The sequence below is a fragment of the Suricata suricatta genome, chromosome 2, assembly GCF_006229205.1.
Source record: "Suricata suricatta isolate VVHF042 chromosome 2, meerkat_22Aug2017_6uvM2_HiC, whole genome shotgun sequence".
NCBI lineage: Eukaryota > Metazoa > Chordata > Mammalia > Carnivora > Herpestidae > Suricata > Suricata suricatta.
Window position 1 is genome coordinate 23,280,632 of NC_043701.1, and position 16,270 is coordinate 23,296,901.

At 51.7% G+C, this 16,270-nt stretch overlaps 1 protein-coding gene across 1 annotated transcript in view; it reads right to left on the minus strand.

Annotated features, from left to right (window-relative positions):
• The window catches only part of LOC115274678, a 39,700-nt gene extending 23,766 nt beyond the window's left edge, over positions 1-15,934 (minus strand). Inside the window, exons 1-3 of the mRNA XM_029918092.1 lie at positions 15,835-15,934; positions 10,798-10,967; positions 10,626-10,693 (exon numbers count right to left, since the gene is read on the minus strand). Coding sequence (XP_029773952.1) covers positions 10,626-10,693; positions 10,798-10,967; positions 15,835-15,934 — 338 coding nt within the window. The remainder of the gene's footprint in view (positions 1-10,625; positions 10,694-10,797; positions 10,968-15,834) is intronic.
• Between the last annotated feature and the right edge of the window lie 336 nt (positions 15,935-16,270).

The window sequence follows — 16,270 nt, forward strand, 5'->3', positions numbered from 1 at the left end:
CTTGAGGCTAGACCTGAGGTTTTGTAAAAATACCTATGACACCATGAGTGCCTGTGGCTAAAATTGTAAAACTTATCTATGGGAAATCATTTACTGCCCTTTCTTGTCCTTGTACCTTTTGCCATAAATAAACCTTGAGAACCAGACAAGATGGAGACGCCTGCCAGATGGGCAGGGGTGCTTGTCTGGGGATCAGAACAAAACGCAAGGCTCTCCCACTCTCTCTTTGGCCTGCACTGTCATCCTTTGGGGGAACCCTGGACCTGCAGGAGCTGGACTCCGGCAGATCTGGACAACCAGCAGTTAGAGTTGCTGGAGAGAGACTTCAACTCACTGGTCAAGAGATAAGACTAGATTTTTTAAAACTCTGCTAGAGTTAAAAACATCCTCTTTTCTAGCAAATATTTGATATCACCCTCTTTATTAAGCTGAAATAAAATAACAGAGAGTAAAACCTATTTAAGAAAACATATGTTTGAAAAATCAATACAATTCCCTAATTGAAATATAAAAATAAAAAGGACACAATATAGGAATATTACATATAAATGCTCAGCTATGATGATGCATAATAGAAGGAGATAGTGAGATGCTTTCATCTGTATGTAGAATGATCATGAATGCAACTGGTGCCAATGACAGTGACACAGGTGTGTCATTTCAATGCTCAATTACTGCAGGGAGCTTTGCCTTCAGAGATTTGATTTTCCAAACTCAGTGATGTTCTGAAGCACAATCTCTCCTTGATTCACATACAGAAACCTTCTTAGCAAATTCAACTGTGTTTATACGTAAACCAGTGTTCAAAGATAATTATGATCAGGTTTCTACTGCTTAGCGAGGCATTTGAGAGTCATCGAAGATGTGAGACAAGTGTGTTCTTTGCAGGATTGTCTCTCTCATTGCAAGACGACAAGTGTATCTGGCCTCCACCCCCTCAGTGTCAGTGTGTTCTTCTAATCATTGTGACAATTGAAAATGCCCTCCCCATGTTTGCAAAATGCCCCCAGCGTCACTGCTTCTGAACCACTGAACTAGAGCATTGTTAAGCTTCCTTACAACCCTCAATCTTCTGATTCCTTCAGGAGCTGGTGGGACGGCAGGTGAGTCAGGCATTCCCGAGTCTCTAGAGCCACCTGGGCTGGTGGATATAGAGCAGCCACTGCCTCTGGTATCCATGGGGGCTCCCTCTTTGTACATAGAACTGGGTCAGCCTAGATACCAGCAGCTCCGTTAGTCCCTACCCCCATGTAGGAGGTTCACTGAATGGGTGTGACTGACTACCCCTGCTCTTGACCTTCCTGAGAAGGGCAGGAAACCTTGACCCTGAAAATGATGGTGTCAACACTATTCTCCACAGTACTCTCGATGCCCTTCCTTACTTGCCCTTCAGCCTAACCAATTCTCAAACTTGAAGGAAGCCTGCCAGCTTTATTTTCCTCACCAACTTGGCTAGTATGGCTGGGAAAAATGCAATGCAGCGCAGGCTGCTGGGACCACTGCAGATGTGGGTCTCCACCCCAATCCCCGGCTGGTTCTATCTCTTCTCACCTGCTCCCCAGAACTTCTGGTGTCCCCGAGGCTGCCCAGCCTACTACTTTGTCCTGGCTCTCAGGGGATGACTTGCCCCTGGTCAGAGAACATAGGGAACATTAATGGGAACTACGAATGTCTCTCTCCTCTTGCCAAGATGAATTCCTCTCTCACTTCTGTTCATGTCTCCCCCGTCCCTCTGAGATCCCTCTAGTTATCTTCTCTCCCTCTGCATTTTTCACCACTTTTAAGTCTTTCCTCACAGCTCAAAACTGCCTCATCTTCTCCAACATAAGCAGGAGACAGAAGCCCCTCTGTCCTACTTCTCTTCTAAGCCATGGCTCTGTCTCCCCCTCTCTTCCCACTGACGGTGAAGATTAATCTACACTTCCTGTGCCCTCCTTCTTAGTACCCTTGACCCACTGCAGTCTGGTCCTTCTTATCACCCTGCCGCTGGACCACAGGGTCTCTAATGACCTAATTATCAACTCCTATTTTCAGTCTTCATCTCCTAAATTCTCTGCAGCATTTTACTCCATGAACTATGCTCTTCTTCCTGAATGTCTGTTTTTATTTTTAGGCATCCTCTTCGTGTTCTTTTTCCTTTTCTGATCCATTCTTTCAAGTCTGTCTTGCTGGATCCTCCCCACATCTCTACCCTCCTTCCCCCTTTTTTCCTCCTCCATTCTTCCCTTAAAGTATAGCCCCAGTATTCTGTCTATCTCCCTCCTCTCCCTTTCCAACTTTAAATGATCTCCCTCTTATGGCTTCAACAACCGTTGGATGCTGATGATTCCCAGATGTACAGCCAGCCTTGATTTCTCCCCTTAGCTCCACTGTCAAATGCACAGCTGCCTCTCAGCTTGTCCAAGCATGCTTGGCCTCCTGTGTTCTTTATCCCACGGGATGGTGCCACCTCCCCCTAGCTGCCCACACAGCACACCTCAGGGTCATGATCAACTTCTCTGCCTCTCACTCCATATGCAATTTGCCTCTAAATCCTGTGGACCCCCTTTCAGAACCATCTCTCAAACCTGGCCCTCCTCTCCACCCTGTTTTAGACTCTTCGGTGTCTTTCTAACAGTTTCATTTGGTCTCTGTGGCCACCAGATTCCCTCTAGACTAGTTTTCCCACTTATTTTTCTAAAGTTCTCTTTAGAAGACCAATCTGAATCATGACATTCTATTCCCTCTTACCTAAGGCCTCCACAGGCACCTCACTGACCACGGCTAAAGCTGAGCCTCCTCATAAGGGCACAGAACACTCTTCTCTGTCTGACACAGCAGCTGTCCTGAACCTCTGTAGCCCTGAGCACACCTGCCCTATAAGATGCATCCTTTGCTTCTCAGACAGTGAAGGGCATCCTTTCTCATAAGCTCCTGTCCTTTACGTTTACATGTACCCTCGTGTGCTAACAGCTATGATCTTGCCTCACCCCTAGCCTCCTTGTTTATCTTGGAATAAGCAGTGCCCAGCAGTTGTTAACACATAGCAAGTACTCTGTGATTACCAGCAAATGACCGAATAAATATAGGAGCAGATGGATTGATTAAAAAATTATACCCTCATCTGCCTCTTCATCACATCATTCCTTAGGCCAAATTTGAATGTGCATACAAATTACTTGTTAAAATGCAGATTCTGATTCAATAGGTCCAGAGTGGGGCCTGAGATTCCACAGTTCTAACATGCTCCCATGTGGTCTTTTTTTTTTTTTAATATTTATTTATTTTTGAGAGAGAGAGAGACAGAGAAAGAGAGACAGACAGAATGTGAGTGGGGGAGGGACAGTGAGGGGGAGACACAGAATCCAAAGTAGGCTCCAGGCTCAGAGCTGTCAGCACAGAGCCCCATGTGGGGCTTGAACTCACAAACCGTGAGATCATGACCTGAGATGTTTAACCAACTGAGCCACCCAGGTGCCCCTCCTCCCACATGATCTTGGTGCTGCTGGTCTGCAGACCACAGTTAGAAAGGCAAGGCCGTATCCTATACCAATGATTTCCAAACTTTGCTGAATATTAGAATCACCTAGAGAGTTTTAAAAAATATCCTGATACCAAGGGTGCATACCGTATTACATCATAATATCTAGGGGAGGGAACCAGATGGCGATATTTTAAAGATTTTCAGGTGATCCCAGCGTGCAGTAAATCCAGGAGTCCCTTCCTATGCCATCTCGTACTTCCTCAGTGCTGAAGCTCAACCCTGGATGCTCATTAGAATCACCTGGAGAGCTTTTAACACCTCTGGGTGGCCCCACCCAGAGACTTTCACCAGAATCATTAGGGTTTATACCTGTGTGTTTTAAAGCTCCCAGGTGACCTTAAATATGCATCCAGAGTTGAGAGCCATTGTTCTCAGGCTCTGCCTCCAAGGGATGGCTGCAGAGTTGAGGGATCCTGAGTCCAGGATGCAGAGTAGGTGTGAAGGCAGACCCCTGGCCTGGCTTTCCAGTTATGGACTCTATACCATCTTGAAGAAGTGAATCGAGCTTCATCTCTAAAATGAGATTACAAGTACATGCCCCCCCCACCCCTATTTTCGTGGAGACGTCTCAAATGGAATTTGGAAATGGAATTGGGAAAAGTGCCCTCAGGAGCCTGTCTTCACCTCTCTGGTGCGTGGTCCCCACTTGTGTCCCCACCTAGCAGGTTGGCTTCAGAGGCCCGTCGCCAGGAGAAATCTCTGTCATGCATGAGCTCCCAGCTGCAGGCCCAGCGAGGGAGCAGATGGTTCTGTAGCAGCCCAGGCCACCAGAGGGGAAGTCATGAGAACTTGCACTCACAGGCCGACTGAGAGGTGGAAGCGAACACAACCCCTGCAAAGCGGCCTGGCCCGCAGCCTGGATGCCCCACGGTGGGCCTGTCGGCCCTGTGCAGGGACAGGGCACACCCACTGTTCTCTGCACGCATCGCAGTGCTGCCACCTGACCCACGGCAAGGAGCCTGCAGGCTCGTGCCAGACTCCTCTCTACAAGCTGTCTCTGCAAATCTATGCTGGTGCTCTGGGAAAGGCACAAAACGAACACCAAAAAATGCGGGTTCGGGACACCTGGGTGGTTCTGTTGGTTGAGTGGCCGACTCTTGGTTTCGATCCAGGTCATGGTCTCAGGGTCGTGGGATCTGCCCCGTGTTGGACTCTGTATGGACTGAGAAGCCTGCTTGGGATTCTCTCTCTCCCTCTGCGCCTCTCTCCCACTCATGTTTATGCATGCTCTCTCTCTCAAATAACAAAATAAATTTAAAAATTAAGAATACCAAAAATGTAAGTTCAAGTCCAGCCTGCCACCTCCAGCTGCATGAGCTTGGACTCAGTTTCCTTAGCTGCTGTTATTATTATTATTATCCATTTTATCAGCATCAAAAATGCATATACAAATGCCACAGGCCAAGATGACACACTCCTGTCCCTGGAGGCGGCAGAGACCCAGGGCTTCTAGGCTGAGGGTAGGATCCAGGTTCTCTGTACCAGGGAAACCTTGAGACACATTTATATTTAATTATATTTAAATTTTTTCTGTATTTATCTGAACTTAAAATTTAACTGGGCAGTCTGCATATGTATTTGTTGAATTCAGCAACCCCTCCAGAAGAAGAAGGAAGGGGTTAAAAGGAATAGCAAGTGTTTCTTTGGGCAACACGGGCCTGGTGCAGGAGGTCATCGCTGCTCTGGTGAGGGCCTGCTTGGCTGACCTGAGCCTGCGCTGGGGGCTTCAGGGCTCCCAGATGGCAAAATTATACCAATTTTTGTGTCCCCAGAGAATCTTCTGGAAATAGACTTCAGCCAGGAAAGCTCAGCAATTCCCTGGGACAGGTAAGCTGGTGGTTGGGGGAGGGGGAGAGTCACAATCCCAGCATCCCATCATCTTTTCACCCCAAGGAACTAAATCGATGTGACTCTCACCAGCTAGACAGGAACAAAACTGCCTTCCCATCACCTGCTTCCTATGCCTCTACCTGCGTGAATGGGGCTTTGTATCCTACCTTTAGAGTTTTTGAGGTTCACAGCACAACAAAGCTGAAAGAGCCTTGGCATTCAACCAACCCCCTCTAGGTACCGCTGAAAGTCTGAGCCCAGAGAAGGATGAGTTTACCCAAAGCCACACAGTGATTAAGGAGCTGGGCTGGGAGCCAGTTTTCCCCACCAGTCTGGTCAGCTCAACAACCCATGTCTTGTCCTCACCTTCACCATCAGCATAGAAATGCCAATGACTTAATATGCAAATTCACTCTACAGCTTTACCTTCCAGGATCCTGAAGACCCAAAGCGGGCCTTAGATTCTCTCTATTTACAACCCAGTTAAAAGCAAAGCTGCAGAGAATCCTGCCCTGAGAAGGGAAAGGGCTTTCTCAGGACATCTGGAGATGACCAGATTGCCTGGGGCCACCTCCACTCACTATGCCTTCTTTGAGAAGTAGCTGCGGTTTGTGGGTGTTCTCACTGATGGACGGCATAGAGATGGCATGAGCTACGGAGTCAGGAGACACTGGCACAAAGCCTGATCTGATCGGTTTTGGCTTATTACTCAGCCTCCATTTCCTCATCTGCGAAATGTAACTATCTCATAGTGTGTCATGAAGATGAAATGAGATCAGGCACATGACTGGAGACATTGTCTCCAGTCTAAAATCTCAAGAACTTCGAGTCCCAAAGGCCTAACCGTGAGTTTCTCTGCTCTCTCTAGATACTCCCCACCCAGGCAGAAAGCCTCTCCACTCAGCTAGTTCACTCACTCCACGCCCCCTGGTCTTCAACATGATGGGTTTCACCTCCCTGCCAGCCCAAGAAATTATTCAGACAAGCCCATCACGACTTCATGCAAGAATCAGGGGCCACAACAAAGCCTGTAATACATAGTTCCTGCTGGCTCACTGCTCCCAGGCGCAGCTCCCTAGGGCAACCCTCATGTGGTCCTGCATGGCATGTGGTGTCCTCCCGTGTGCTGTGACTGTGTGTGACTAATGAACAGCTGCCCGTGTCAGCTGTGCATTGTCAGTGTTGTATGTTCAACCATCTCATCCCATTCAGGGCAGGGAGCCTCTCTTTCTCCAACAGGTGAATAGGAAGTGGCCAGAACAGGGGGCTTAGTAAGACTGTGGGTTCTATTGCTCTATGTTCTAAATCCCAATTCTGGGGGAATCTGAGGGTCCTCCTTGTATTCCTGAATGGTGGTGCTGGGATAACCCTAACAAAAGAACTTAGCCAGACAGCATTTGGGGAGACAGTATTCTGGGGTCTTCTCAGGCTCTTAGGGTCAGTAATCTCCTATCCCCCCCCACTTGTCTTCACAGTATCTTGTCAGACTAACCACTGTGAGGGGCCATGGCAGATGCTTTATCTCTATTCTCATGCTGTGTAGAGAAATGACTAGTCCAAAGTCACACAGATAGGAGAGGTAGGGCTGGGTCAATCCCTCTCCCAAACGCACAGTCAGCACCAACCCTGTGACCCACAGCCTCAGGGAAGAAGAAGCATTCCCATGGGGATTGCTCCCCTGTGCAAAGGCCTCCTCGTCTCATCTGTGTATGGCTGCAAAAGCCAAAGGTTGGCCTTGGGCATGAGATCCAAGTACCTTGGGAAGCTTCTCATAGAAAAGAGAACACAGTAACCTTGTCCCACTTCACTTAGACCTTGTCTCAGTCCAAGCTGAGCCCAGGGGGTCCCTCAGTTGGACAGTGAGGTGATCAGGGGGCCTCTACAAGATTCCTTACAGGTGCAAATACTCTGAGCTTCTTGGCCGTAAGAATAAACTTTAGAACTATTTCCACTTAACTCTTCTGTTCTTTTGTTTGCAAGAATGGGGCTTCCAGCTCAAGCCTTAAGCTGGGTATTAGAGCTGTGTGATTTTGGCCAGCCCAGAGCTATTCTTCACCCAGGCTTCCCATGGGCATTTCTCTAATAGCAGTGAGTCCCTGATTTCTGAATGATGAGGCCTGGGCTTCCCCTCACAGGGAGAGGCTGAGACTGTGGCCAGCAGAGTTACCCTTGGACTAGAATCATCCTCTCCCATGCCCCAAGGCATGCTGAGCCCCCCAGGAACCCACATATTTTAGGAGTCAACTCTTTAGGAGTTGTCTCTGATTTCAGATGCTAATGCAAGAGTCAAGTATGCTTGGAACAAGTCTACTCTCAGTGGGGACCATCTTTGCTTCAGTTAATCCCCATTATTCAGATGGGGAAAACAAGGCTCACCATAAGGATTTGCTGAAGAATCAGCATGGGGCTGACAGGAGAATTTGGTCTCTTGTGTTAGGAGTGGTGCTGAGTTAGTCCAGCTCCCTGCTGAGCATCTGACCCTGGTGAATGGGACCAGAAGCTCCTCTGGCCCTTGATATCTGCAGTCAGGCAAGGACAACCTCAGAGGCCTGAGATCTCCCCAGTGCCCGGTGCAATGTCAGGTGCAGGCTTCCTGCAGGGTGGGGCCACTCACCTTTCCCAGCTCTCCTCCCTAGGTCCTGGCTCCACACAACTGGAGGAGAAGCCAGGCTCAGATCCACAGGGTAAACATCTCTCTATCTGCCTGACCTTGGCCAGCCTTCCCCTGAGGCCGCAGACAGATGTTACCCAGATGAGCGCAGAAGGAGGCCAGCGAGCCTGGGAAGCTTGAAAAGTAGCCAGGAGTGGGGCTAGGCAGATGGTGGCAGCTTTGCTGCCTCCCAGAGGAACAAATTTTGGCTGCAAAGACTCTGGGGTGTGAGGAAAGGGGTGTGGGGGAGTGGGCACTGTCCTTTGGTGGAAGGCATGTCCCCTTGCTGTTTGCATATTTCGCCCATGCTGCCACCTCTTTAACCGAGTCACACACAGCTCTGTCATGAAAATTAATTCCTTTGGGAAAACAGCTGTTTCGTGACTCCCCTTTGAGACCCATGGAAACTGAAGATGTCATAGGATCTTGTCTTAGGCTGCTACCCTGTGGGAAGGAAGTGCCACTGGATTGGGATGACTGCCTCTCCTTCCCTTGTCCCTAGACTGGTTCCCCCCCTCCCCTTCTCTCTGACAGCTTAGCAGCAAGCAGAACAATGGCCTCTTCAGAGAAAAGGCCATTTCCTGCTGACAGTGTGCATGCCTCCCTCCAGGTCCCAGAGCTTCTGTAAAGACGCACCCTCTCCCCCCAAGCCCAGACCTCCTCTAGTGCTATGGGCTCAGTAGGAGAAAGACAACATCTGCCCCTGGGTCAGATATGACAAGGTTGGCCTAATCTCTGCTGCCTGAGAGAGGAGAATATCTAGGAAGGAAGAGTGTTCTGATTCTCAGGGAAAGAAAGGGGGTCATAGTCTCCAGCTTGCCAAAGGTCTCTGGAACAGGGTGGGGCAGGCTGGAAAGAGGGGACTTCTCTTTGGTTTCCTTCACCTCTCCCCGAATCAGCTGGGCATCACAAAGACACTTTCTGCTCTGCCTGGGGGACTTGGGATGACAGTAAGACAATACCTGAGCAAGGTGGAAAGAGGTGTCTGGGACAATATTCTAGTGCCATCTTTGGTGCTTTCATCAGCCAAAGGAATCCAGGAATTGAGAGCCACAAGTAGATTTGCTGTGTCCTAGATTCCACTTGGGGTAGAGTGTGGGTAGGGGCCATACCAGAGGTCTCTGTGTGGCCACAGCCCACCAAGTGTGGTCTACACAAAACTGTGTCACCACAAAAATTCCTCGTGATATTAGTCGAATCCTCTCTGACTGTTGGGGAAAGTAGAGAGGTGCGCAGGATTCATCCCTACCCTCCTCCACCAGGTGAGGCCTGGATTTAGGAAAAGAGGAATGGACAGGGCTATGAGACTGTCTGAAAGGTGATATCAGCCACTAATTGTGTTTAAAGAATCCAGAAAATCCTGGACCCCACCAGCACCTTCTGAAAGCTGGATCCTCTTTTGGGGAACAAATCTGGCTTTATTTATTTATTTTAATGAACTGAGATAGGAAAGGAGCTGGTAGCAAGGCCTTGGCAGCCTCTCATCAGAGTCACTACCCTTGAAGAAAGCCAGGCCGCAGGCAACATGGTGATGTCTGCCAGTCAGCTTCAGAGATTTTGCAGGCTGTTTTGCCCCTTCAAACACACCCCAGGAACAGGACAGAAATCAGGATGGAGAGGAAAAGACCAGACTTGTGTGCATTGAGGGCAGGGAGAGATCAGAAACGCCGGAGCAAGGGGTGCTCATTACTCCCTGAGCTCAGCCCTGATGAGGAAAGAGGTGGCCCTGGGGAGGGTGTGGAGCTGTCCGGGCCCTGGTGCTGAAAACAGAGAGCGCCGGGCCACCAAGCCAGGAGGAGAGCAATGTAGCCAGTCTTTCACCCCAGGTGAGAGGGGGCGGATAGAAAGGGATTTCCTCCTCTTCCACTGATGCTCCAAGCAGGCAAGGGTACAAATCAGTTGGGGCAAGAAGGAAGGTTGAGCTTTGAGAAGTCTGCAGTAGCTCAAAGCTGTAGCCAGAGAGGCAAAAGCCGGCCACCGCCCGGCTGGGGGTAGGGTGCAATCTGGGACAACTGTGGGAGATCAGCAGGGAAAAGACCCTGGACCTGAGTTGGTCCCTCCCTGGCTCCCTACACTCAGGACAAGTGCCCCAGCTGCAGGCCAAGGAGGGGTGTGGGATGTGTTCTCACACATATGGCACTGACAAGCACACACAGCAAATTTCTGTGAGTGCGTACATATACACCCCAAGAACACACAGAGTGTGATCCCAGAAGGGCCACAGACCAAGCAAGCAGTCCCATACACGCATCTTGCATAGGGGCAATACCCACCCCCCTCCAGGCTGCCGAGGCTCCCACTCCAATCTCCCATTCCACAGCCCGTTTGGCCTGGACGTCCTTCCCATTTAGCTTCCTGGCCTCACATGGCGCCTCCAAGAGAGGCATAGCCAGTGGGAAGCCCCAGTTCTAGCCCTGGGCCCGCGAAGGTGCTGGAGAGGAGCAGACAGGCAGCTCCTACGCCCAGAAAGAGTGAGGGAACACAGGCGAAGCGAGTAGGTCTCAGACACCACTTGTCCTTCCACCAAACTCCCAGTTACGGTCCAGAACACGACAGGAATGTGGATAGGAGTGTGAATGTCTCCCTCCCCATGCTGGGGACACCCTGAGGACCTGCGCGTACCTGTGCGTGGGAGGCCCGGCGTGGAGCCCCCTCAGCGAGTCCGGACCTGCTGGCTCCTCTGGCTCCCCCTGGATAAAGATAGGGTGGGAGTGGGGATTACCCCGCTTGCCCTCCACGCCGCCTCATGTCCGTGGGCAAAGAAGAAACTCCGTCCAGGGTTGCGGGAAGTTACCCGGGTCCGGGCGCTGGGAGGGGGCGCCCTGTGATCCCAGGGCCTCGCCGGGGTTCCCGCGCCCCCGCGCCCGCCGCCCTCGCCACCTCGCCGGCGCCCTCCCGCCAGTAGACTGCGCAGAGCCCGAAAGCCGGGAGACCGCCCGCCCTCCCAGAGAGTCTGCTGCTGACCTGCATTGACGTCATTGCGTCATTAGGTTTCCCCTGGAAACACTGGCGCGCCCAAAATAGTAACACATTAATTCAGGCCGGGGGAGCAGGGAGAGACTGTTTGTAACCCTGCAGCTAACTCCGGCGCTCGAGAACGAGCGCGCAACGGCCCCCACCCCTTCTCCGGGCAGCGCGGTCCGCGCTAGCCTACTATTTTGAGAACAAAGGAAGGGAAAATATAGAAACCCAGAGAGAGGGTGCGGGGTACGCGGAGACCCTCTCGCCTGGCACGCGCTCACACAGACAGACAGACAGACAGACAGCAGACACACACACACACACACACACACACACACACACACACACACACACACACCACCTCGGTCTATCTACCTTCTGGCAGGCTTTCCCTGCGTTCTGGCGCTTCCAAGGACCTGCTGGGGTGTGTGTGCCCAAATCACCAGGGCAAAAGGACAGGTCAGGTCCTCCTGCCCTGAAGGACGAATTCTCTCCCCCGGCCCTCCGAGCCCGAAAGGCTGCCCGGCGGGACGCCCTCTCTCCACGAGCCTATCCTCACCCACACATACGGACCAGAGAAGAAGGCGCCTCGCCTAAGAGGCAGGTGCACCCCTGCGCTTTCTCCTCTGGCCGCACCAGACCCCTGGAAGTGGGGGAAAGCTGCAGGGACACGGCCATCCGTCTGCAGCCGCCTCTGGCTGGGGGGTGGGCCAGGTCACACTTTGGCGCCCCGGCACTCTGGCATCTGGAGAGGAGGACTGATCAGGACAAAAAGATTGGGGGCCGGGATTGCTGTCATGGGCTCCAGAATCGCTTGGGCTGAGACGCGACCGACTTTTCTGAGCGATATCCCGCTCCCGCCTCCAGCAGGGCCCGGCACTCAGAAAGGAGATGTGCCTGAAACAGGAGCACCCGGCTTTAGAGGCTCTTTATTAGCTCTCCGACCTCCCCTTACTGGGCCCTTGACTCAGCCTCTCCGAGGGTGAGGAGAGCGCTGCTCGGGATCGAAATAGCAAGCGCTTAGCCTTGGGTTGTCGGTGGAGGCAGGAAAGCGGCGCGCAGAGCCGCTCCTCTCCGAGCGAGCGCGAAGGCCGCGCGCGCGCTGGGAGGAGGGGGCTTGCAGACTCCCTCTCGAACTTGAGTGTAGGTCGGGCAGCGGGAGGCTTATCTGGGAGGGCACAGCCTTCCCCTGCCTTCCAGACACCATTCAAGAATCCATTCAAGGGGTGCACAGGGGTCTCCTGTTTGTTACGCCCTAGGCTTGTCTGGCCTTTGCTCTTTCTTGGCAGGGGGAGGTGGGGGAGAGGGTGTGCCTGGGATTTGGGGACACGTTCCCCAAGGACGCTGTCTCTTTGCGCGCGTGCGCAGCTCTCACAGCTGTGACTCGGCTCACACAGTCCCCACTCCCCTGCCCACAGCAAGGGTGGGGGGTGATGCCTCTCATACAGATGTACACTCCAAGTATCCTCCTCTTGGTCTTTTCTCCTCTTGGCTACACAGGTGATAAACAAGCCACCATGCACTGACCTTCGTGGACAAATCCAGCTGTCCCCATCAGGTAGGAACCAAAGAACAGGGTTTGGAGAGGACAGGCCTGGCCCTAACCCTTGTGAGCTGTGCGTCCTCCCTCTGCATGTGACTTTCCCTCTCTGAGCTGCAGTAGCCTCATCTGTAAAACCGGGTCATGAATTCAGCCCACTCCATAGGCTGTTTTGAAGATGACAAGAGATGGTACCCAGAGTGTGCTGGAGAAATGGGCTGCCCTACTCCTGCCCCTCCCCCGCTGTGGGTGGTTCTCTTAGCAGTGAACAAACCCACACTCCCCAACATATACACACTCCTTAGTGACATCTTTGAGGGAAACTCATTAAGGGACACTGGGGAAACAGTGACATGAGCGCCCTAGCCTCAAAAAAGGGAGTGTTCTTTTCCTCCACATCATCAGCCTCTAACCAAAACCTCAGTGCAGGTTTCTAGTACCTTCTCCTTCAATCAAGTAGGGTGATAAGGTCGGGCTCTGCCTCCTTCTCTCTAGGCTTATTTCCTAGGAGGACACGCACTAGGCAGGGTCTGTTCTCCCCCACCCCACCCCGCCCCTGCCCTCTCCCACCCACAGCTCCTGTCTCACTGAGCTGCAGCCTCCATCTACCTGTCTAGCTCCCTTCTGGACCATGACAGGGACCATGTGGCAATCTGTTCCCCCAGCAGCTCCTGGCACAGGGCATGGCACTGCAGCTAATATTAATTGTGGGTAAACCAAAGGCTGATAGTCCCTCTTTTGGGAGCCTCCTGCCCCAGCCCCACTATTTCCTTCTCTCCACAAAGAGTCAAAGTCCACAGGTCTGCATGGCCTGGGTCACCTGGCAGCACCTCTACGCAGGCTCCTCCAATCCCCAGGGCTATGAACCCACCCATCCTTAGTCCTTGGATCACCTGGGAGAGCTCTCATGGCATTGATCGTATTCTGCCCTGAATTTCTGCTCTCTGTGTAAGCTGCACATCCTCCTGCCAGGTTGAGATTTCTCAGAGCCCAAACTGGGTCTTGCCCATCTCCACGTGCCACACATAGCCCAGCGGTGCCCAGCCCCCCCCATACATGCTGAACTGAACTCTGCAGGTCTGCTCCTCACATCTCAGCCGGGGGCCTGGCCCGAGGAGGACAGTAATGCTGATGGTGGTATCTCGGCAGGTCAGGGCTGAGAGAGACCTCAGAAATGTCAGTGTGAAGATGCCCTGTTCCACTCCACTCCCAGGAGGGAGGCCCTGTGCGAGCATCATTCTCACTTTTCTCCTACTCTGGGGGAAAGAGCAGAGTATGTTTGGCAACCTGGGAGGATGAGGGGGAAGTGAGGGAAGGAAGAGACCCATGGGAGCAAAGCCACAATCTGCCCAATCAGCTGTTTGGCAGGAAAGCCAGAGTCTTGCAATCACAGGACAGACCCTCGTCTCATCTGGGCCACCAGCAGCGTGGTTCTCAGTGAACAACAATAAGCTGGACACGCAGGGTAACGCAGGGGCTCCATCACTGAAAATGTGGCAGCTACCGGCCCCCTTCACACACATACAGGCCTGTGACTCTCTCATTCTTGGCCCAGCTCCACCCTGGCCGTGTTGCTTCCAGAGACTGTCTGGGTTGTGTATCCCAGGCTGGTGGGCACATCTATTTTTTTCAGCTGTAAGTCCCCAAGGGCCTGCCAGATCCCTTAATATAGAACTCCCTGTCCTCCAAGGTGGGGATTGGGGGCATTGGCACAGAGAGGAGCAGCGGCACCCTACTTTGCCCCCAAATGCACCTTTGCACAAGTGTGTTTCTGCTGCCATCACAACATTGGTGACAGGGACTCACTCCTGATGTCTCGGGTAACTGGCTGGGATGTGAAGAGACATGTGTGGATAAGGCAGTAGGGATATTCTGGCTATGTTCAGAGGTGGCGGATGCAAGGGAGGGGCCTGGAAACTTTGGGATCCAGGGGGGCTCTGTTGACTGCCTGGGCTGTCTCACAGCCCCAAAGCAGCAGGAGCTGCAAGATCCCGTGTTGGTGTGCTGCCCGGAAGGCTGCTCAGCAACTTGCTTGTCACTTGCTTCATTCTGGCTTTCTCTCCAAGTTCCAGTTCAAATTACTAACAAGGGGAGAATCTGATGACCCAAGTGAATACCAAGGTTCTTGGCTAGCCAGAGCCTTTGATCCAGTCCACCTCTAGGTCCTGGGATGTGCAGAGATCTACAACCCTTGGGTCAGACATCTCCCACTGGGCCAGTCAGCTGGGCTGGAGGAGGGTTCAGCGAGAGTGGGGGGTGCTTGAACTTAAGTGGTCATGAGCTGTAGGAATGACACGTTCCTTGGAAAGATTCTTTTGATATGTTTGGCTGGCCTTTCTCATACAATTACACTTTGGAATAGACTTTGACCTTCCTCTACTCAGACCCTGGGAAGATCAAGATATTGTTTATCATGTGGGCAACAGGTTTCATTGCAGAGCTGATCTTCATGCCAGACTTCCCATGGGGACCCAAAAGCAGTGGCTGACCTTACTGTGTAATGTTAATGGCAATGGGACCAGAAAGCCAGTGATCTAAAAAAGAGCCTGCCAGCCATCTCCCCTAAGGCTGCTGTGTTACACGCAGCTTCCATTTCATTTGCAAGAACAGGTGCAGTCAGAGAAGACCTGGGACCTCCTGTTGAACACAAGTAGGCCAGGAGGAGAGACCTCCATTCTCCCACTGGAGGCCTTGTTCTGAGCCCTGCAAAGGCAAAGTGACTAACTTGGCCACAGAATCAAGAAGAAAGAACACTGGGCTGGGAATTAAGAAAATTGGCTTCAAATCCCAGTATTGTTGTTAAGTTATCATGTAAATCAAGACATGTGATGCCCCCTCCCTAAGACTATTTTGTTCACCTGCTTAATGGTGGAATGGAATAATCAAGCAGGGTTGGCAGCACAGATATGGAGACCTGGCCATACTCTTGTCTTCACTAAAAATTGGCCCAGCCAACAGGAGCCTCAAGACCCTTGAACCTGATGGCTGTAGGTGGGGAAATGGCAGAGTGGGCTTCTCTTTTTGGGTTTGACCTCTGGCTGGCTGGACCTCTAGTGGCCATGGGCCCTCTACTCCCCATCTGGACCTCCATCTGATGCCTTCTTAGCCTCTCTTGTCTGAAAGCCTCCTGTACTAAACAAGGATGTCATAGCCCTTAAACACAAGTGAAAATCCCAATAACACAAGTGAAAATCCATTCATTAAGTTATTCAACAACTGTAATTTGTCACATGACCCTTTTGCTCAAACTAGCTTCTCAGTTTCTGTTCCTTGACCATCAAATATTATCCCAGGCCCTGCCCAGGCTTTGCTCTCAACATCACCCAGTACATGAGTCCAACCCGTTCTCTAGAGGCATCATCAGCCCCATCATCATTTTGCCAACCTCCACATCTGAGAGTCCTGGAAAACCCTTGTCCACATTCTCCATTGTCTCCTCCACTGTGCTGGTCCTCCTTCCACTTAACCACAACCTATTTCCCCATATCTTCCTGGCTTCCAGTTGCTGAGAGGGGAGCTCTGAGCCAAGGCTATGACTTTGCAGGACCCTAAGTTCAGGTCTTGCTTCTGATAGAGGAGCAATTGTGCTTGTTGCTCTTTTGGGCAGAGGTGGAGAGAGCTGAGCAGCAAATGATTGAATTTGGAAAACCTGCCAAGAATCCAGTGGCATAAAGCCAAGAGCTGGATTCAAACCGAAAGGTAGAAGAGGTGCCAGTTCAGCTGGTGTGGACAAGTTTTGCAACCAACATTCAGAAAAGGGATCACT